General features: G+C 34.5%; 4 protein-coding genes across 6 annotated transcripts; all 4 read right to left on the bottom strand.

The window, feature by feature from the left end:
• Window positions 1-33: 33 nt before the first annotated feature.
• On the bottom strand, window positions 34-10288 carry LOC127155549 (pentraxin fusion protein-like). Of its 2 annotated transcripts, none has more exons than XM_051097836.1 (3): window positions 10146-10288; window positions 803-875; window positions 34-722 (listed from the first exon to the last, which is right to left on the bottom strand). In XM_051097836.1, exons 1-3 carry the CDS (start codon window positions 10152-10154, stop codon window positions 124-126), a joined length of 681 nt encoding a protein of 226 aa, XP_050953793.1. In that variant the 5' UTR covers window positions 10155-10288; the 3' UTR covers window positions 34-123. The 2 variants fall into 2 exon arrangements, with proteins under 2 accessions (XP_050953793.1, XP_050953794.1); XM_051097837.1 differs by lacking the exon at window positions 10146-10288 and adding an exon at window positions 5991-6267.
• A 190-nt stretch (window positions 10289-10478) lies between these two features.
• LOC127155550 (pentraxin fusion protein-like) lies at window positions 10479-13787 on the bottom strand. Its single transcript, XM_051097839.1, has 3 exons — window positions 13708-13787; window positions 12176-12248; window positions 10479-12081 (listed from the first exon to the last, which is right to left on the bottom strand). The coding sequence occupies exons 2-3, from the start codon at window positions 12234-12236 to the stop codon at window positions 11462-11464; spliced, it is 681 nt and encodes a 226-aa protein (XP_050953796.1). The 5' UTR covers window positions 12237-12248; window positions 13708-13787; the 3' UTR covers window positions 10479-11461.
• Window positions 13788-15251: 1464 nt separating this feature from the next.
• LOC127155553 (pentraxin fusion protein-like) lies at window positions 15252-16549 on the bottom strand. Of its 2 annotated transcripts, XM_051097842.1 has the most exons (3): window positions 16337-16549; window positions 16097-16160; window positions 15274-16018 (listed from the first exon to the last, which is right to left on the bottom strand). In XM_051097842.1, exons 2-3 carry the CDS (start codon window positions 16146-16148, stop codon window positions 15408-15410), a joined length of 663 nt encoding a protein of 220 aa, XP_050953799.1. In that variant the 5' UTR covers window positions 16149-16160; window positions 16337-16549; the 3' UTR covers window positions 15274-15407. The 2 variants fall into 2 exon arrangements, with proteins under 2 accessions (XP_050953800.1, XP_050953799.1); XM_051097843.1 differs by lacking the exon at window positions 16337-16549 and having other exon boundaries at window positions 15252-16018.
• Window positions 16550-18310: 1761 nt separating this feature from the next.
• LOC127155552 (pentraxin fusion protein-like) lies at window positions 18311-21471 on the bottom strand. The gene is given in 5 exon segments (XM_051097841.1): window positions 18311-18916; window positions 18918-19141; window positions 19258-19324; window positions 20765-20812; window positions 21391-21471. Coding segments are annotated over 3 exon segments (672 nt in total). The 5' UTR covers window positions 19313-19324; window positions 20765-20812; window positions 21391-21471; the 3' UTR covers window positions 18311-18523.
• Between the last annotated feature and the right edge of the window lie 837 nt (window positions 21472-22308).

The raw sequence follows: 22308 nt of genomic DNA, 5'->3' as shown, positions 1-22308 counted from the left end.
CAATAGTCGCTCTTCCAAATAATGAACACACACTTCAGTCGTAATACTCAAATTTATTGTTTAGCCTTAAATGCTTTGTGCACTGTATATGTGATATTATAACTGATCACAATCAGTTCTTTTTCACAGCTCTCCATTAATCTCATATTTAACGGTGTTCCAGTTAATCACGTTTCCCTTGGGCACATAAGGTTCCTGGTTTGAATAAACCCCCTTGATCTCGGTGGCAGAGAGAACATGATCCCACATGTGCACATCTGTAATTTCTCCCACAAAGCTCTGACTTGCTTCAAAACCACCCACATAATTATCAGGATCCTGGCCAAGCAGGACGGTGCCGCCAGGACGGATTGTGTGTCCTTTTCTATAAAGCTGGGACACACTACGACGTCCGTCCACCCAGAAGGCAGCAAGACCAGTCGCAGAATCCCAGGTGATGCACAGGTGGGTCTGGAAGGTAGAGAGAGGAGGCAGATGGAAAAGTGCTCCTCCACCACTGAGGTAAAAGGACAAATGGCCATCTTTCTCTCTCCACACGTTTAGCTCGTCATAGGCATGTGTGCGGTAGGCGAAAAGAATGATCTCCCTCTCACCCTGGAGCTCTGTCGCGACACGCATGCACAGTGTAAATGCTGAAAGACTCAGTGGCTTTTCAGGAATGAGTTTAACATAACTCGAGTCAGTCTCGGTTGGAAACAGAAGAACTCCACCACTAAGTCCCACTGCAAGACATAAAAAAAGACATGAGGAAAAATACCACCCCATAATAATCCATGTGATGTGTTAATGAAAAATGTGGTACCTGTGGTAACCGCTGGTGTCAGATACAGCAGACAGAAAAATAAAAGCACTTGTGCCAACATCTTGATGCAGGTCTGAATGAAAAAAAAAAGAGCAAGAAGAATACAGTGAGAAAATGATTGCATTGTTTAACAGTTGTTTAAAGTAGAAGTTCACTTCCAGAACAAAAATTTACAGATAATTTACTCACCCTCTTGTCATACAAGATGTTCATGTCTTAATTTCTTTACGACTGAAGAAAGAATGTTTCTTGAAGAAAACATTTCAGGATTTCTCTCCATATAGTGGACTTCTATGGTGCCCCCAAGTTTGAACTTCCAAAATGCAGCTTTAAAGGGCTCTAAACGATCCCAGCTGAGGAAGAAGGGTTTTATCTAGCAAACTCCGGGTCAGTACAATTAGGGTAGGTTAAAAATCTTATGTTCTCCTCCAGCTTACAAAGTGAAAGTCCAAAGAAGGTCACATGTCCTTTACAAAAAAAGGTAAAATGGTGATGATTAATTTTAAAGTTGGAGGAGGAAATGAGATGGGAGTTTTTCGACATAGGGGAACCCAGTGTGCCTGTAGCTTTCTCTATCTCTGTGTTATCACGTGATAGAAAGTCTAAGGCCTTCTCAAGCCGTTCAGCTGACCCATCTAATCTGCGCCCATTAGGTATCAAACTAAGACTGCTCTAGAGACAAAAAGTAATGGCATCAAGTTAGCATTTTTAACCATTTGCTCACTAAAAAATAAATCATTTCTGATCAATGACTTAATAACCACATACAACCTGGATTTTATGTTTCTAACTGAAACATGGCTTAAAGACAGCTGCAGTGCAACAGTCCTCAATGAAACAGCCCCTCCTAATTTTACTTTCATGAGTGTCTGCAGAGCTGTTAGGAGAGGTGGAGGTGTAGCTGCTCTATTTAAAGATGTCTATCAATGTAAGCAAGTGTCATTTGGTCAGTACTTGTCTTTTGAATATCTTGGGATTGTGCTGAAAGGTGCTCCACGAGTTCTATTTATCAATATTTACAGGCCTCCAAAATACTCTCCAGCCTTTGTTGAAGAGTTCACAGAACTGTTATCAATGATTTCCTCAGAGTTTGACTGTTTTGCTATTGCAGGGGATTTTAATTTTCACATAGAAAATGCAGAAATCAAAACTACAAAAGAAATTATAACCATTTTAAACACTTTTGACCTGATTCAGCATGTGCATGGACCCACACACAGTCGTGGACACACTCTTGATTTACTCATTAGCAAGGGTCTAAACATTTCATCCATTGTCATTAAGGACGTAGCACTATCTGATCACTTCTGTATTTTCTTTGATATACTGATCTCTGCTACCACTGAATCTAGATCCGTCAAAAGTTAAGAATGTCATTGATGACATTGCACCAGTGAAAGTCAGTAAGATGACTGGCAGACAAAAATCATGTTGGAGAAAATCAACAGCAGTACAGAGTATGAAAAGACAATGCAGAAAAGCTGAGCGGATGTGGCGGAAGACAAAACTTGAAATTCACAATAGCATCTATAAAGACAGCCTTCATGCTTTCAATGTAGAACTAGCCACAGCAAGACAGAAGTCCTTCTCAAACCTTATAAACAGTAACCTAAACAACACTCGTACTCTTTTTGCTACTGTTGAGAGACTAACAAACCCCCCAAGTCAGATTCCCAGTGAAATGTTGCTCTGACAGCAAATGCAATGAGTTTGCTTCCTTCTTTTCAGAGAAGATCATTAATATCAGAAAGGTGATTAGCACATTCTCAAGTTATGCAGAGGTTAGACAGATACGACCGCAATTTCAAAAAGCAGTCACTTTGTCTGTTTTTGAAGCAATTGATAGCAAAACTTTGGAAGAAATAGTACAGCACCTTAAATCCTCAACCTGCAACCTTGACACACTTCCAACATCTTTTTTCAAAAGTGTGTTTAACTGTTTAGAAGCAGATCTCTTAGAAGTGGTAAACACCTCACTTCTTTCTGGGACTTTTCCAAACTCCCTGAAAACTGCAGTTGTTAAGCCCCTTCTGAAAAAGAGCAATCTTGATAACACCATATTGAGCAACTATAGACCAATATCTAATCTTCCTTTTATAGGCAAGATTATTGAAAAGGTAGTTTTCAATCAGTTGAACAACTACTTAAACTCAAACGGATACCTGGACAATTTTCAATCTGGCTTCCGACCACATCACAGCACAGAGACGGCGCTCATTAAGATTATAAATGATATTCACTTAAATTCTGACTCTTGCAAAATATCAGTGCTGGTACTACTAGATCTTAGTGCTGCATTTGATACTGTCGATCATAACATTCTTCTAGAGAGACTGGAAAACTGGGTCGGGCTTTCTGGGATGGCTCTCAATTGGTTCAGGTCATACTTAGAAGGGAGAGGTTATTATGTGAGTATAGGAGAGCATAAGTCTAAGTGGACGTCTATGACATGCGGAGTCCCTCAAGGCTCAATTCTTGCGCCACTCTTGTTTAGCCTGTATATGCTCCCACTAAGTCAAATAATGAGAAAGAACCAAATTGCCTATCACAGCTATGCTGATGATACCCAGATTTACCTAGCCTTATCGCCAAATGACTACAGCCCCATTGATTCCCTCTGCCAATGCATTGATGAAATTAACAGTTGGATGTGCCAGAACTTCCTTCAGTTAAACAAGGAGAAAACTGAAGTCATTGCATTCGGAAGCAAAGAGGAAGTTCTTAAGGTGAATGCATATCTTGATGCTAGGGGTCAAACAACTAAAAACCAGGTCAGGAATCTTGTTGTGATTCTGGAGTCAGACCTTAGTTTCAGTAGTCATGTCAAAGCAGTAACTAAATCAGCATACTATCATCTCAAAAACATTGCAAGAATTAGATGTTTTGTTTCCAGTCAAGACTTGGAGAAACTTGTTCATGCCTTTATCACAAGCAGGGTGGATTATTGTAATGGTCTCCTCACTGGCCTTCCCAAGAAAACCATTAGACAGCTGCAGCTCATCCAGAACGCTGCTGCCAGGATTCTGACTAGAACCAGAAAATCGGAGCATATCACACCGGTCCTCAGGTCCCTACACTGGCTTCCAGTTCTATTTAGAATTGATTTTAAAGTACTTTTACTCATTTATAAATCACTCAATGGCCTAGGACCTAAATACATTGCTGATATGCTCACTGAATATAAGCCTAACAGACCACTCAGATCATTAGGATCAAGTCAGTTAGAAATACCAAGAGTTCACACAAAACAAGGGGAATCCGCTTTTAGCCATTACGCTGCACGCAGTTGGAACCAGCTTCCAGAAGAGATCAAATGTGCTAAAACATTAGTTACATTTAAATCTAGACTCAAAACTCATCTGTTTAGCTGTGCATTTACTGAATGAGCACTGTGCTTCGTCCGAACAGATTGCACTATGTATAATCATTTTCTGTTTTTAACTGTCTTAAATTTATTTTTAATCAGTTTTTACATTTTACATTTTTTGTTTTGTTGTTGTGATCATTGCTTTTATGATTGTTCTACTTCCTTTTCTTCGTGATTATTGTTTTTATTATTGTTTTAATATAATATTGTTTTTTATGATTATTCTACTTCCTTTTATGTAAAGCACTTTGAATTACCTTTGTGTATGAAATGTGCTATATAAATACACTTGCCTTGCCTTGCCTTGCCTTACCCTAACTGTATTTACCCGGATTACACACAGTACACATGCGCATCGCAGAGCTAAATGACCAAATGTTTTGCTAGATAAGACCCTTCTTCCTTGGCTGGGATCATTTAGAGCTCTTTGAAGCTGCATTTAAACTACATTTTGGAAGTTCCAACTCGGGGGCACCATAGAAGTCCACTATATGGAGAAAAATCCTGAAACATAATTTCTTTATGTCTGAATAAAGAATGCCAAGACAAGAGGGTGAGTAAATTACCTGTAAATTTTTGTTCTGAAAGTGAACTTTATGTTTAATTAATGCAACGAGAGACCACATTAGTTCATTAGATCACCTTTTCATTACTTAGTTTTTTTTATTAAATCATATTTAATTAAGCTTGAATGTACAACATCACTTTTTAAAAGATGTATTAAAGTATTCCCGGTTTTCCCGTGGAATTGGGCTACTTGTAAAGTGTAGTTTGTTATGTCTGCGGGTTGAAGCGACCCCAGTAATGAAAAAATATGAAATGCGAAGTTAGCAGGGGAACCCTGACAAAAAAAAAAAAAAAAGTGTATTTTATCCCCCAAAATGCGATTTTTAACAGGAGACCCCCTTCAAAATGTGATTTGACTAGTTTTAAGTAGCAATTGGGTGGGTTTTGTTTTGAAAACCTGGCAACCCTGGAAAGAAGATCAGTCAAGCTCAGCTGTTCACATCCTAGATGGTCAAAATCAGGAAATGCTATATTATTTAAATGCATTGGGGGTTGAGCTCAGAACTTCATAAACTACATGGAACATGTATAGAATTCATACTAAAATAAAATAACACTAGGTCTGCCCCTAAAACGCAGTATTTGAGTAAGTATGTACATAACATGTACATTAAGTGGTGCGGCAATGTTTTAAACAGACTCTGGAGCTGTAGCTTAACAACAGCTCTACTGGATAAATACAGTAACTGCGTTTGTGTGGGAAATTTCACAACTGCATCAGAATCCAGTTACGTGACATATGAACATTTAGTCAAACATACACAGTTTGATTGTGAAATGCGTCCTGCTAGAGTTCAGATATGAGTGTGTTAACAGAGCAGGATTATTTATATTTATGAACCAAGAATTTAATGCATCTGATGAATAAGGCAAATGAAAAGCTACAATGGAGTTCCTACTTCAATGTTTGACTGTGTTTCATGCTTCAGTTTTTGATGCCTTGGGCGTGAGAATAGGTTGAAGTAACAAATTTCATGGTTTTCCAGTCAAACGTTTTTACGGTAAGAAAAAATGTTTGTTTAAATGTTTGCCAGAAAAGCTTAAATAATACAATTCATATATAGTCAAATATATAAGAAAGCAATTTCTTTCTCTAGCTGGTAACTATTGAAAGATACAAAAACATTTCTCCTAGTTTAGTAGATCAGTTCTTCACCACTTAATTGTTATTAATATTAAATCACATGTAATTACTACTAAGTATTAAAGTAATACATCACTTGCTAACCAAAGGTTCAAGATAAAGATACCTACCATGTTCATCAGTTGTTATCTGAGAGAAGATCTGTTCAGCTCAGCTGTTTTTGTTGACCAGACTTTATTGGCAAAGTGTATTGACCTCCAGTTATAGTTCAAGCCCTCCCAATGTCTTTTTCTGTTCAACCTGTAAAAGAGAAGTTGATGTGTCCTGCACTGACATTCAGTGCATTTATTAAAAGACTATATGGAGCATGTGTTCTTGTATTAGATTTAAATAATAATCAGCAGAACTGCATGAAAGCTAGTTAAACATTTATATGAGGAAACACTTTCATAACTGGTGATCAGATGCAGGATTTCATATTTTTCATTATACGTTCACATTAATTTCATGTTAATGTTCCACAAATCACATTTAAATTTTAGTGGTTTGATTGTCAAAACTTTGCACACATTGTAGAATCTGCAAAATCTGCAAAATATTAATTATATTATCAAAATAAGAGGGATCATACAAAATGCATGTTATTTTTTATTTAGTACTGACCTGAATAAGATATTTCACATAAAAGACATTTACATATAGTCCACAAGAGAAAATAATAATTGAATTTATAAAAATGACCCTATTCAAAAGTTTACACACTTAATTCTTAATACTCTTGTTACCTGAATGATCCACAGTTGTTGTTTTTTTTAGTGATAGTTGGTCATGAGTCCTTTGTTTGTCCTGAACAGTTAAACTGTCCGTTAATCTTCAGAAAAATCCTTCAGGTCCCACAAATATTTTGGTTTTTCAGCATTTTTGTGTATTTAAACCCTTTCCAACTATGATTGTATGATTTTGACATCCATCTTTTCACACGGAGGACAACTGAGGGACTCATATGCAACTACTCCAGAAGGTTCAAATTCCCACTGGTGCTCCAGTAGGAAAAACGATGCATTAAGAGCTGGGGGTGAAAACTTGAACAGAATGAAGATGTGTACATTTTTCTTATTTTGCCTAAATATCATATTGTTTTCATTTAGTGCTGCCCTCCAGAAGCTACAGAAAATACTTACATGTTTCCCAGAAGAAAAAAAAAGTCAAATTTACGCTGATCTTCAAATTCCAAAAGTTTTCACCCCCCTTAATGCATCGTTTTTCCTTCTGGAGCATCAGTGAGTGTTTGAACCTTCTGTAATAGTTGCATATGAGTCCCTCAGTTGTCCTCAGTGTGAAAAGATGGATCTTAAAATCATACAGTCATAGTTGGAAAGGGTTCAAATACACAAAAATGCTGGAAAACCAAAGAATTTGTGAGACCTGAAAGATTTTTCTGAAGAACAGCAGGCAGTTTAACTGGTCAGGACAAACAAGGGACTCATGAACATCACTAAACAAAAAATACAGCTGTGGAAACAACTCAGTATTAAGAATGAAGCATATGTAAACTTTTGAACACGTCATTTTTATAAATACAACTACTATTTTCTCTTGTGGACTATGTGTAAACATGTTTTATGTGAAATATATTATTCAGAATAAATAAATAAAAAATAACATGCATTTTGTATGATGCCTCTTATATTGGTAAAATAACTAACATTTTGCAGATTCTGCAAGGTTTATGTAAACGTTTGACCTCAACTGTATTTATTTTCAAATAGTTTTGTTTGCAAAATACTTATCAAATAATCTGCACATTAACCACATCCACCAAAAGTCATACACAGGTGCTTCAGTAAAAACTTTCAATAGTCACTCTTCCAAATGATGAACACACACCTCAGTTGTAATACTCAAATTTATTGTTTGGCCTTAAACACTTTGTGCACTGTGTATGTGATGTTACAACTGATCACAATCAATTCTTTTTCACAGCTAGAACATCTCCAATAATCTCATGTTTAACAGTGTTCCAGTTAATCACGTTTCCCTTGGGCACATAAGGTTCCTGGTTTGAATAAACCGCCTTAATCTCAGTGGCAGATAGAACATGATCCCACATGTGCACATCTGTAATTTCTCCCACAAAGCTCTGACTTGCTTGAAAGCTACCCAAATAATTATCAGGATCCTGGCCAAGCAGGATGGTGCCGCCAGGATTGATTGAGTGATCTTTTCTATAAAGTTGGGACACACTGCGACGTCCATCCACCCAGAAGGCAGTAAGACCAGTCGCAGAGTCCCAGGTGATGCACAGGTGGGTCTGGAAGGTGGAGAGAGGAGGCAGGTAGAAAAGGGCTCCATTGCTGCTGGACTGTAAATACAAAGACAAACGGCCGTCATTTTCTCTCCACACATTGAGCTCGTCATGGTTCTGTGTGCGGTAGGCGAACAGAATGATCTCCTCTCGCGCCCTGGAGCTCTGTTGCGACACGCATGCAGAGAGTAAATTCTGAGAGACTCAGTGACTTTTCAGGAATGAGTTTAACATAAGTGGAGTTGGTCTCAGTTGGAAACAGAAGAATTTTACCACCAAGTCCCACTGCAAGACCTAAAAAAAAAAAAAAAAAAAAAAAAAATGCTTAGAAAAAAATACCACCCACAATAATCTATGTGAGCTGTTAATGAAAAATGTGGTACCTGCGGTAACCGCTGGTGTCAGAGACAGCAGACAGAAAAATAAAAGCACTTGTGCCAACATCTTGATGCAGGTCTGAATGAAAAAAAAAAGAGCAAGAAGAATACAGTGGGAAAATGATTGCATTGTTTAACAGTTGTTTAAACAAGTTTGTTTAAAGGAGAAGTTCACATCCAGAACAAATGTACAGAAATTTGTCATCCAAGATGTTCAGGTCTTTCTTCAAAAGTAAAGAAATTTAGGGCTTTCTTAAGGAAAACATTTCAAGGAGAAGACCAAATTAGTGGATTCTATGGTGCCCCCAAGTTTGAACTTCCAAAATGCAGCTTTAAAGGGCTCTAAACAATTCCAGCCAAGGAAGAAGGGTCTTATCTAGCAAAACTATTAAAGATTATTATGTTTATTTTTTTTTTTTCAAGTAACAACAATATACTGTTTTTTTGTAAAATGCTTGTCTTGCAAAAAGGATGTGCTGGCAAACTCCGGGTCAATACAATTTGAGCATGTCACAAAAAAACTCCCATCTCATGTTCTCCTACAACAAAGTGAAAGTCCAAAGAAGGTCAAATGTCCATTACAAAAAAGGTTAAAACAGTGATTTTAAACCTCGAGGAGAAAATGAGATAGGAGACAAGATGAGCATTTGAGGTTAAAACTATAAATATAAGTTTTACTTAAACTTTTGTTTTTTTTTTTTTTTTTTAAAGAAAATAACCAATTGTTTTTATTTATTATGATTTATATGATTTATTAATTGCAATTAATAGTTGACTAATGCTTAAAAGCCCTAAACTACATTTCAGAAAAAGTTTTAACTCAGGGGCACCTAAATAACATATGTAGAAAAGTCATTAAATGTTTTAAACAAAAACAATTTTTATAATTTCTGAATAAAGAACTATTCCGTTGTCCTTATTACTTTTCATCCAGTCAAACAACAGAATAACTTTACTGAAAAAACATGTCTCAGTCTACCAGTCGTATACAACAGAATAACATGTACATGTACAAAAACAGTGTTTCAGTCAGACTCTGGAGCAGTAGTTAACAACAGCTCTACTGGATAAATACAGTAACTGCATTTGTGTGGGTTATTTCACAACTGCATCAGAATCCAGTTACGTAACATATGAACATTTAGTCAAACATACACAGTTTGATTGTGAAATGCGTCCTGCTAGAGTTCAGATATGAGTGTGTTAACAGCAGGATTATTTTTAGTAATGAACAAAGAATTTAATGCATCTGATGTATAAGGCAAATAAAAAGCTACAATGGAGTTCCTACTTCAATGTTTGACTGTGTTTCATGCTTCAGTTTTTGATGCCTTGTGCATGAGAATAGGTTGAAGTAACAAATTTCATGGTGTTCCAGTTAAATGTTTTTACAGTGAGAAAAAATGTTTGTTTAAATGTTTGCCAGAAAGTCGTAAATAACACAATTCATTTATAGTCAAATATATAAGAAAGCAATTTATTTCTCTGGTAACTATTGAAAGATACAAAAGCCATTTCTCCTAGTTTAGTAGATCAGTTCTTTACCACTTAATTGTTATTAATATTAAATCACATGCAATTACTACTAAGTATTAAAGTAATACATCACTTGCTAACAAAAGGTTCAAGATAAAGATACTTACCATGTTCATCAGTTGTTATCTGAGAGAAGATCTGTTCAGCTCAGCTGTTTTTGTTGACCAGACTTTATTGGCAAAGTGTATTGACCTCCAGTTATAGTTCAAGCCCTCCCAATGTCTTTTTCTGTTCAACCTGTAAAAGAGAAGTTGATGTGTCCTGGACTGACATTCAGTGTATTTATTAAAAAACTATATGGAGCATGTGTTCTTGTATTAGATTTAAATAATAATCAGCAGAACTACATAAAAGCTAAATAAACATTTATATGAGGAAACACTTTCATAAATGGAGACCAGATGCAGGGTTTCATATTTTTCATTGTACATACACATTAATTTCATGTTAATGTTCCACAAATTAAAAATAAGAGGGATCATACAAAATGCATGTTATTGTTTAATTAGTGCTGACCTGAACAAGAGATTTCACATAAAAAATGTTTACATATAGTCCACAAGAAAAAATAATAGTTGAGTTCATAAAAATTAACCCATTCAAAAGTTTACATACAACAGATTCTTAATACTGTGTTGTTACCTGAATGATCCAGAGCTGTTTTTTTTTAGTGATTAGCTGTTTATGAGTCCGTTGTTTGTCCTTTTTTGAGATCCATCTTTTCACACTGTGTACAACTGAGGGACTCATATGCAACTAAAACTTTTGAACAGAATAAATGTATTTTGCCTAAATATCATATTTTTTTTCATTTAGTACTACCCTTCAGAAGCTACAGAAGATACTTACATGTTTCCCAGAAGACAAAAAAAAAAAAAAAGTAAAATTTACGCTGATCTTCAAATTCCAAAAGTTTTCACCCCCCGGCTCTTAATGCATTGTTTTTCCTTCTGGAGCATCAGTGAGTGTTTGAACCTTCTGTAATAGTTGCATATGAGTCCCTCAGTTGTCCTTAGTGTGAAAAGATGGATCTCAAAATCATAGTGTCATTGCTGGAAAGGGTTCAAATACACAAAAATGCTTGAAAACCAAAGAATTTGTGAGACCTGAAAACTTGAAGATAAGTTAAATTTACCCTGATATTAAAATTCCAAAAGTTTTCACCCCCCCGGTTCTTAATGCAGTGTGTTTCCTTCAGGAGCATCAGTGAGCATCTGAACCTGCTTGCAGAAATAGGATTACCAAAACAGTTGTCCTTTTACATGTTTTCTGAGTTGGCAGATGCACCAGGGACTCTTATAGCACTTAAACATGGAAAAAGTAAGATTTTCAGAAGTCACATGCATGTATAAATGTTTAACTTTCAATTTTGTAATCCCAAATTACAAACATGCATTGCATGTGATATTGCAGTTGATCACAATCAGTCATCTTGAGCCTCTAGCACACTGCCAATGATCTCATACATGATGGTGTTCCAACTGAACACGTTTCCTTTCACATGTGTATCCTGGTTTGAGTAAACCGCCTTAATCTGACTGCCAGAGAGAACATAGTCCCACATGTGCAGCTCTGTGATTTCTCCTACAAAGCTTTGCTTTGCCTCAAAGCCTCCCACATAGGTGTCAGGATCCTGGCCGAGCAGGACGGTGCCGCCAGGTTCAACAGAGTGACCTTTTCTATAGATCTGGAGCACACTACGACGTCCATTCACCCAAAAGGCAGTGAAACCAGTCGCAGAGTCCCAGGTGATGCACAGGTGTGTTTGAAAGGTGGAGAGAGGAGGCAGATGGAAAAATACTGCATCGCTATCAGACAGAATGTACAAAGAAAAACGCCCGTCTTTCTCTCTCCACATGTTGAGCTGATCAGCGTCAGCTGTGCGGTAGGCGAAAAGAATGATGTCCCTGTTGCTCTGGAGCTCCGTCGCAACACGCATGCAGAGAGTAAATGCTGAAAGACTCAGTGGCTTTTCGGGAATGAGTTTAACGTAGCTGGAGTCAGTCTGGGTTGGAAACAGAAGCACTTTACCACTGAGACCCACTGCAAGACAAAAACCAAAGTAATCCATTAAAATATGCTGAGGAAAAATACTACTCATAATAATCAATGTGATCTATTAATGAGAATTTGGTACCTTCAGTGGCCACTGGTGTTAGAGAAAGCAGACAGGAAAATAAAAACACCGGCACCAACATTATGGTTCAGGTCTGAATGAAAAAGAGCAAGAAGACCTTAAGACACACTGTGGCAACAGACAAACTTTAGTGGATGTTTGAGTAAATGCATCTGTGTGGGAAATTTTGAACAGTAAGATTTGTAATGTTTTTTTTTTTTTTTTTTTTTAAAGACGTCCCTTCTGCTCACCAAGCCTGCATTTATTTGATTCAAAACACAGCAAAAGCAGTAATACTGTGAAATATTTTTACTATTTAAAATAACTGCTTTCTATTTAAATATGTAATTTATTCCTGTGATGCAATGCTGAATTGTTAGCATCATTACTCCGGTGTTCAATGTCACATGCTCCTGCAGAAATCATTCTTATATGCTGATTTGCTGTTCAAGAAACATTTTTTAGATTAGTATGAATATTTATATTTAAAACAGTTTAGTAATTTTTTCAGGATTCTTTTTTTGTGTGTGTGTGTGTTGGGGGAAGAAATGATAGAAATTAATAAATTTATTTAGCAAGCATGCTTTAAATTGATCAAAATTGATGATAAAGACATTTATAATGTTACAAAGGATTTCTATTTCAGATAAATGCTGTTCTTCTAAACTTTCTATTTATCAAACAATCCTTAAGAAATATACTCAGCTGTTTTCAACATACTAATAATAATAATAAATGTTTTTGGAGCAGCAAATCTGAATATTAGAGTGATTTCCGAAGAATCACTGGAGTAATGATGCAAAAAATTTAGCTTTAAAATCACAGAAATAAATTCCATTTTTAAATATATTCACATAGAACTTAGATAGTAAAAATATTTCAAAAATATTTTCAAATAAATGCTGGCTTGGTGAGCAGAAGAGACGTCTTTAAAAAAACGGAAAAACGTACTGTTCAAAAAGTTTATATAATCAATGCAGTCATGGCCAAAAATATTCACACCCCTGCATTTCTGTAAAATGATACACCGCTTCTCGCAGAAAATTAATGCAATTACAACTCTTTGGCCTTTTCAAGTTTCTTTGTTTTTTTGTTTGCAATAGAACAAAACTACAAAAAGCCAAATCTGAGACATTCCACATACAATTTCAAAAATGGACCGGACAAAATTATTGACACCCTTCATATTTGGTAGCACACCCTTTGGAAAAAAACAATCATCAAATCAGTTGCTACTTGCAACTTTCTTACATTCTTAACGCATACAAAGACTCAAATGCATTTAGATCTGACGCATAAGGCAGGCAGTTGAAAGCAATGAAGCTCCTAGTGGACTATGCTTCAGTTTTTAATGTCTCACATATGGTGAAAAACACTGTTTGTGTGAAAGTACGGAATAGAGAAATTTCATCCTCTAGTGGGTAATGATACAATAACATCCCTCCTATCCGAGTAGATCGTTTCTTTGTTGCTTCATTGTTGCTAATATTAAATTACATTACTACCACACATGAAAGTGATACAAACAAAAGGTTCAAGATAAGAATACTTACGATGTTCATCAGGTTTTATCAGAGAGACGTCCAGTTCAGTTCAGCTTAGTTGTTTATTGTCTGATTCTGCTGACCAGAACAGGGCGGTTCTAGGAATTCATCCTCAAGAGACCATTGCATGGAAGTGCTGCCTCTGTAAATCAGCACTATACTATATAGTACATCAGAATTTGCAGACCACTTAAATTGGTACCAAGTCAATTCAACCTTTTTTTTTTTTTTTTTTTTTTTTAAATGATACAATCTTTGTTTTATGAAGGCTTCTGCTGCTGTCCTGAACTAGCTCAACGTTAGGTTATTTTGAATGATTCACACACACTGCATTTGTAAAGTTTAGAAAAAGTTTTATTGGTCTTTAAAGTTGGACACTGCATATGTGACTGAACACAATTAGTTATCATGCACGATTAGCACATTGGTTCCTGGTTTGAATGAACGGCCTTAATCTGACTGCTGGAGAGAACATGATCTCATATGAGCACATCTGTAATTTCTCCTACAAAACATAAGAAATTATATGGTACGACAGTGTTTTTTAAGAATAAAGTTGAAATGTTTCGAGAATTAAGAGAGTAAAGCCTAAATATTTTGAGAACAAAGTAGAAATTTCAAGAATAAAGTTGAAATTACAAGAATGAAGTCTAAATGTTTTGAGAATAACTTATTCTTAAAGTCGAAATGACAAATAAAGTTGAAATGTTTTAAGATTAAAGTAAAAAATTATGACAAAGTCGAAATTTTGAAAATAAAAGTCGAAATATTTCAAGAAAAGTTGAAATTACAAGAATAAAGTTGAAATTACAAGTATAAAGTTGAGATGTTTGGAGAATTAAGTCAAAATTTTGAGAATAATGTTGAAAAGAATAAAGTGGAAACTGCAAAAGTAAAGTCGAAATATTTCAGTTGAAATGTTTTAAGAATAAAGTCGAAATTACAAGAATAAACTCAAAACATTTTGGGAATAAAGTCAAAATGTTTCAATAATTAAGTTGAAATTACGAGAGTAAAGTTGAAGTATTTCAAGAATAAAGTTGAAATATTTTCAGAATAAAGTCGAAATATTTAAAGAAAAGTTGAAATTACAAGAATAAAGAACCTCGAAATGTTTACATTGAAGTCGAAATAATGAATAAAGTCGAAATGTTTTGAGAACAAAGTTGAAACTTCAAGTATAAAGTCAAAATATTTGAAGAATAAATTTGAAATTACAAGAATAAAGTCGAAATGTTTTGAGAATAATTTTGAAATGTTTACATTAATGTTGAAATAATGAATAATGTCAAAATGTTTTAAGAATAAAGTCGAAATTTTAAGAATAAAGTTGAAATATTTCAAGAATAAAGTTGAAATTACAAGAATAAAGTCTAAATGTTTTGAGAATAACTTTGAAATGTTTTGATTAAAGTCGAAATGATGAATAAAGTTGAAATATTTCAAGAATAAAGTTTAAATGTTTTGAGAATAAAGTGGAAATGTTTCAAGAATAAAGTCGAAATTACAACAATAAAACTCGTTTCGGGAATATAGCCAAACTGTTTTGAGAATAAAGACGAAATTTTGAGAATAAAGTCAAAATATTTCAAGAATAAAGTCAAAATGTTTTGAGAATAAAGTTGAAATGTTTCAAGAATTAAGATGAAATTACAAGAGTAAAGTCTAAATGTTAAAGCTTTGGACACTGCATATGTGACTGAACACAATTAGTCATCGCGCACGACTAGCACATCGCCTTTAATGTCATAAACTACAGTGTTCCAGTTGATCACGTTTCCATTGAGTTCCTGGTTTGAATAAACCGCCTTAATCTGACTGCTGGAGAGAACATAATCCCACATGTGCACATCCGTAACTTCTCCTACAAAACACTGATCCCGGGCAAATGTGCCCACATATGTGTCAGGATCCTGGCCGAGCAGGACGGTGCCACCAGGACGGATTGAGTGACCTTTTCTATAGATCTTGAACAAACTGCGACGTCCGTCCACCCAGAAGGCGGTGAGACCAGTCGCAGAGTCCCAGGTGACGCACAGGTGGGTCTGAAAGGTGGAGAGAGAAGGCAGGCTGAAAAGTGCTCCATCTTCACTAGACTGAAGATACAAGGACAAACGACCGTCTTTCTCTTTCCACAAGTTGAGTTCGTCGACCTCGGGCGTGCGGTAGGCGAACAGAGCAATTTCCCTCCAGCCTGGCTCCATTGCAGCACGCATGCAGAGAGTGAACGCTGAAAGACTCAGTGGCTTTTCAGAAGTGAGCTGAACAAAGCTGGTGTTGGTCATGTATGGAAACAGAAGCACTTTACCTCTGAGACTCTCTGCAAGACAAAACCACAATAAACATGCATCCATGATTAAGAAAATCCCGCTCACAATCTATTCATAAAACACAGTACCTTCAGTAGCTGCTGGTGTCAGAGAGAGCACACAGAGAAATAAAACCAACATCTTGCTGCAGGTCTGAAAGAAAAGAAAATGAGTGCACTGTTTGTCAGCAAGCAAGACTAGATAAAAGTCCTTCTTGAATAGATCAATTCTCAATCAATGCCTCATTGTCCTAATAAATCACACTTAATTTATAAGCATTACTGTAGTTACTTTTGTCAAAATCAAAGACACAGAGGGTTTATACTTACAGTGTTTAGCAGGTCTTCTCTGAGAGACAATGATCATCAACTAGAATGTCTTGAGTATTGAAACCCTTCGGGACTGAGCTCAGACTGAGAAATGATCCTCCCAACCATACTTTCTAACATGCAGTGACAAGTTGAATACCATGAATAACATTTTTTAAATTCACTGTTGTTTTTAGACTCATTTTACATTAGAAATTATATGGTATGACAGCGTTTTAGTGCCACTTTAATAAATAACAAACATAAAATTACAAGATTAAGTTGTAATTTGAGAATAAATTTGAAATATTTTGAGAATGAAGTTGAAATATTTCAAGAATAAAGTCGATATTATAATAACTTTATTTCAAGAAAAAGGTTAAAATTATGAGAGTAAAGTCTAAATATTTCAAGAATGAAGTCAAAATGATGACAATAAAGCTGAAATTTAGAAAATAAAGTCGAAATATTTCAATAATAAAGTCAAAATGTTTTGTGAATAAAGTCGAAATTTCAAGAATAAAGTATAAATGTTTTGAGAATAACTTTGAAATGTTTTGATTAAAGTTGAAATGATGAATAAAGTTAAAATATTTCAAGAATAAAGTCAAAATGTTTCTAGAATAGTCCAAATATTACAAGAATAAAGTCGATATGACAATAACTTTATTTCAAGAATAAAGTTGAAATCACAAGAGTAAAGTCTAAATATTTCAACAATGAAGTTGAAATTATTAGAATAAGGATGAAATTTTGAAAATAAAGTTGACATTTTTCAAGAATAAAGTCGAAATGTTTTGAGAATAGCTTTGAAATATTTCAATGATAGTCAAAATGATGAATAAAATTTAAATATTTTGAGAATAAAGTCACAATTTCAAGAATAAAGTCGAAATATTGTAAGAATGAAGTCAAAATTATGACAATAAAGCCAAAATTTTGAAAATGAAGTCGAAATATTTCAATAATAAAGTCGAAATGTTTTGAGAATAGTACAAATATTGCAAGAATAAAGTCAATATTACAATAACTTTATTTTGAGAATAAAGTGGAAATGTTTCAAGGATAAAGTTGAAATTACAAGAATAAAGTCAAAATATTTCAAGAATTAAGTTGAAATTACAAGAGTAAAGTCTAAATATTTCAAGAATAAAGTTGAAATTATGAGAATTTTGAAATTTTGAAAATAAAGTTGACATTTTTCAAGAATAAAGTCGAAATGTTTTGAGAATAGCTTTGAAATATTTCAATTAGGAGTCAATTAAACTTGAAATTACATAACTTCAGAACATTTTGATTAAAGTCAAAATGACAAAAAAGTTAAAATATTTCAAGAATAAAGTCAAAATTTCAAGAATAAAGTTGAAATGACAAGAATAGTCAAAATGTTTCAAGACTAGTCGAAATGACAAGAGTAAAGTCAAAATATTTCAGTTGAAATGTTTTGACTTTATTCTCATTATTTTGACTTTTTTGTCAAAATATTTTGACTTTATTCTTGTCATTTTGACTTTAATCTCCAAATATTACAACTTTAATCTCATAATCTTAGATTTTAATAGATTTTAAAAAGGTTAAGATGGCACTAAAGCGCAACTTTAATCGTAATATGGAAAAGATTTTAAATAGCTAAACATGGCACTGGGGGCCTATTCGTAAGGGGAGCCTATTTACTTGTATAAATAGCTAATAAAAAACATCATTAAAATGGTGTAATACCTAGAAGAAAAGTTCAAAAAGTTCAAAGTTGAGAAATGTTAACAGTCACATCTTGATGTTTATTTTATTATAATAATATTTTCTTATGATATTTATGTTTTTATATAATATTTTGGTAAGTGTTTTTTTACATTATAATTTTTGAATTATAATTTTACATTTTCCAGTATTTGGGTTCAACATCAGACCACTAAAATGAAGCATCATGAGCATTTTATGAAAAGGATGAAATATTTAAATACTCAAAGGTCACTTTTTCATAGCCTTTAATGAAGAAATGAACTACAATATAGCATTGTTAATAGTATAATTTTTAAAGATATATATAAAAATGAACTATTAATTTAAAGTTGTTGATTAAATTAAAGCTACAACATAGTTTGAGTTTATTGCAAAATAACAGATGAATACAAATATATAAATTGACTAAACTGCTTCATGAGAGTGGGCGGTCCCTGCAGGACTGGTGGATATTTCTCTAAACCAGAATCAGTTGTTTTGAGCCACCACCACATTTCCAGTAATCTCATATTTGATGGTGTTCCAGTCAAACATGTTTCCCTTCGGCACATACGGTTCCTGGTTGGAACAAACCGCCTTAATCTCAGTACCAGAGAAAACATGATCCCACATTTGCACATCTGTAATTTCTCCTACAAAGCTTTGACTTGCATCAAAGCCACCCACATAGCTATCAGGGTCCTGGCCGAGCAGGATGGCACCACCAGGACGAATTGAGTGACCTTTTTTATACAACTGGAACACACTGCGATGTCCATCCACCCAAAAGGCAGTAAGACCAGTCGCAGAGTCCCAGGTGATGCACAGGTGGGTCTGGAAGGTGGAGAGAGGAGGCAGGTAGAAAAGTGCACCATTGCCACTGTAAATAGAAAGACAAACGGCCGTCTTGCTCTCTCCACACATTGAGCTCGTCATAGTCCTGTGTGCGGTAGGCAAACAAAATGATCTCTCTCGCACCCTGGAGCTCCGTCGTGACACGCATGCAGAGAGTAAATGCTGAAAGATTCAGTGGCTTTTCAGGAGTGAGTTTAACAAAGCTGGTAGCAGTCTCATTTGGAAACAGAAGAACTTTACCAGCAAGACCCACTGCAAGACAAAACCAAAATAAACTATAAAAAGTACATACGCATATATTTTTTTTAAGTAGACAAGCAGAATCCCACTCACAACAATCCATGTGATCTATAAATTAAAAATGTTACCTTCAGAAGCCGCTGGTGTCAGAAAGAGATAAAGACAGAAAAATAAAGCCAACATCTTGATGCAGGTCTGAGTGGGAAAAAAGCACAAGAAAATCCATGATGTATTTTAGCAGACAAAGTGTCCAATCACTTTTTAGAAACAAAAGACCTGTTTATATTATTCAGAAAAGTTTTAAGAATACTTATGATGTTCAACAATTGTTATCAGGTCACTTCAGATCAGCAGTTTGTTTTCTAGATGGTTCTGAGTAACTGATTGGCCACAATGTTCATGAAATCAACACATATGTCTGTGATTGGCTACAATACACAACGCTGCAAAAACACACTGTAAATAAAAAGCTGTAACCAGTGGATGAAGTTACATGATCAGATTACTTTTTTCAAGTAACTAGTACAGTAACTCATTACCTTTTAATTTAAAGAAAATATTTAATTTTTCAAACAAGTAACGCCAGTCACTTTTTTTCCCCATTTATTGATTGAAAGTTCTCCCGTCTCCATGTCATTTTAGTTCTAGAATAACTGTGAACATGCATTAATTTGAATTCATCAGATTCACAAAAAAATGAATTTAAACACTTAAATGAAACTCAAAATATGATGCAAACCTGAAGTATGTTAAATATTACAAATGTCCTTTGATTTTAATCCTATTTTAATAACCAGTGTCTTTGTTGCTCACCTTCAATAACTCAATTTAACTGTACTAAGCAAAAATTACTCAAGATAAACGAACATTTCTTCTTTTTTTTTATTGCTGAAGTGTTCAACTTTCTTTTTCTGGGTTCTACTCTACAGATGTAAATTTACTTTTCTTTCAGGTTTTTGATGTGAAAGTCTTTTACATTTGCCAAAATAGTACTTTTTATATTAAAAACAAACAAGCAAGCCCTGCCCAGATTTAAAAAGTAATGCAAAAGTAATGTAACCCATTACTTTCCAAAATAAGAAACTAAGCAATGTAGTTAGTTACTTTTTTAGGGAGTAACACAATATTGTAATGCAATACTTTTAAAAGTAACTTTTCTCAAAACTGTGTGTCATACCATGTCATGCAAATACATTTGCAAATCATGCTTCTGAATTTGACAGAAAATAGCACCTCTCAAGCTATTAGACCATGTATGTTCAAGTGTTTAATTTATTTTTATGTAACAACTCACAAACCCACTGCAGTTCTTACATTAAGCCCAGTTTGGGAATCCCTGGTGTAATGTGAAGTTTAACACATTTTATGATGTTGATATAAAAAAGGAATATGTTTTTTAATATAAATATGGGACATGTAAAACAAGTTTAATTTAAAAAAGCACTCAGAATACATTACCTAAAATGTAGAACCTAGATTGCATTACCATCTACAATTTTCATCATGTAATCTGTAATCAGTAAAGGACTACAATATGTAAGTAATCTACCAGCACCATGCAAAAGAAATAGTATTAATGTCCCCTAAAATTGTTTTAAAACATTATATAAAACCATTCTGAAATAGGTTACTTACAGTTTGCAATACAGCTGTTGTCAAATCCAATACAGTTGGCTGCTTTATCTGTCAACGTAAGTTGCATTATGAACTCTCTATTACACTGTGCCTCTTTTACAAAACAATCAAATAATCAAAGGCTACGAACAAACATTTAACCCTCAGGTGTGATCTGAGAAATGTTAAAAAATAAACCATCCACCTTCTGCTGTGGATGTCCTTCTTACATCTTTACAGAGACACAAACAAGCTATTTAAACTAGACGTGTCAAAGAGAACGTGCTTTTAAACTGAACTCACAATACAGGAGGTTTAGGCCAATTTATCCTCTGTTTATTGATTATGAAATCTGGTTGCATCATGTATATGAAAAGAAACTGTACAGACTGTCTTCACTCAGAACTCAAAGCACACATTATAAGATATTATTAAAATCATCATTAATCTTAAAAATCTTAATATCATAAGGATCACAGAAATAGTCATGTCAAAATTTTAATCAGAAATACACGCTATTCTGTTAAAAGTATAAAAAATACATATAATAACCTGAATAGAAATAAAACAGCAAATATGTCATGTAAAAATGCTACTGTAAATGTAGTAAACGTAGTAATCAACAGACATTTTGGTTTGATACTTACCAAAAAATGATGCAAATATAGCCACTGTTGCTGTCTGTGCCAATTAAACCCAATCAAACAGGTGGACAGCGCTGGTTTGTTTTTAATTATTGGAGTGCCTTTAACTACATGACTGCATGGTAACAAGATTTTCCAACAGCTCTGCTATGGAAGCAGTCATATGCAAATACATTTGCATTTGTAACATCACAAATCCCACAATATCCAAATAAGCTTTATTTAGGGTCTGATTAAATAAATATTTGTTTATAACAGGAAGGAAGTGCAGGATGTTTTCATGGTACAAAGACCTCTTGTGCGTCATGTCCCATTTAAATGTTTTTGAGCATGTATTTTATAATTCAAATGACAACTGACCCTTCGCAAACAGCTTGACTGACAGGTGATCTGACCAATCATAATGTAGAATCCACCATTTGTCCAACAAATAAATCGGACAGGAAAGTAGATTATCTTCGGTGCACTTAAACTTGAAAAATGAAACTTGGAAAAGTCTTTCTGCAGTTGAAATCTAAATATTAATACAGTCTGATGTTCATTCATGTTTATTTCATGCTTTAAGTAAATATGAAAATACAATAGGTTCACTTGCTGATTGATTTAATAAGGCAATACAGTGTTCTGTCATGGTATTTACTGTTTGATTTTCTTAAAAAATGATAACAATTGAAAGCTGAGACCTTGTTTTATACCAGTCTGCTGGCGTGTTGTCAGTTTCCTCTTTGTTCTGCAGTGTATTTTTCACTGCGTGAGAACATGATGTGTAGTGCGAAAGCAGCATTGTTTGTCAGACATAGCAACAGTAACTAAGGAGGGTGGATATTTGCGAAGGGTCTATGATTCTATGATTGATAGAATCATAGAATTGATTCTATCAGTCATCGGAGTAGGTGATCCCTGCAGAACTCCAGTTCTCTG

Source organism: Labeo rohita, chromosome 24, assembly GCF_022985175.1.
Source record: "Labeo rohita strain BAU-BD-2019 chromosome 24, IGBB_LRoh.1.0, whole genome shotgun sequence".
NCBI classification, from domain to species: Eukaryota; Metazoa; Chordata; class Actinopteri; order Cypriniformes; family Cyprinidae; genus Labeo; species Labeo rohita.
The sequence above is the reverse complement of the archived record's forward strand: the minus strand, read 5'-3'. Positions and strand labels throughout refer to the sequence as shown.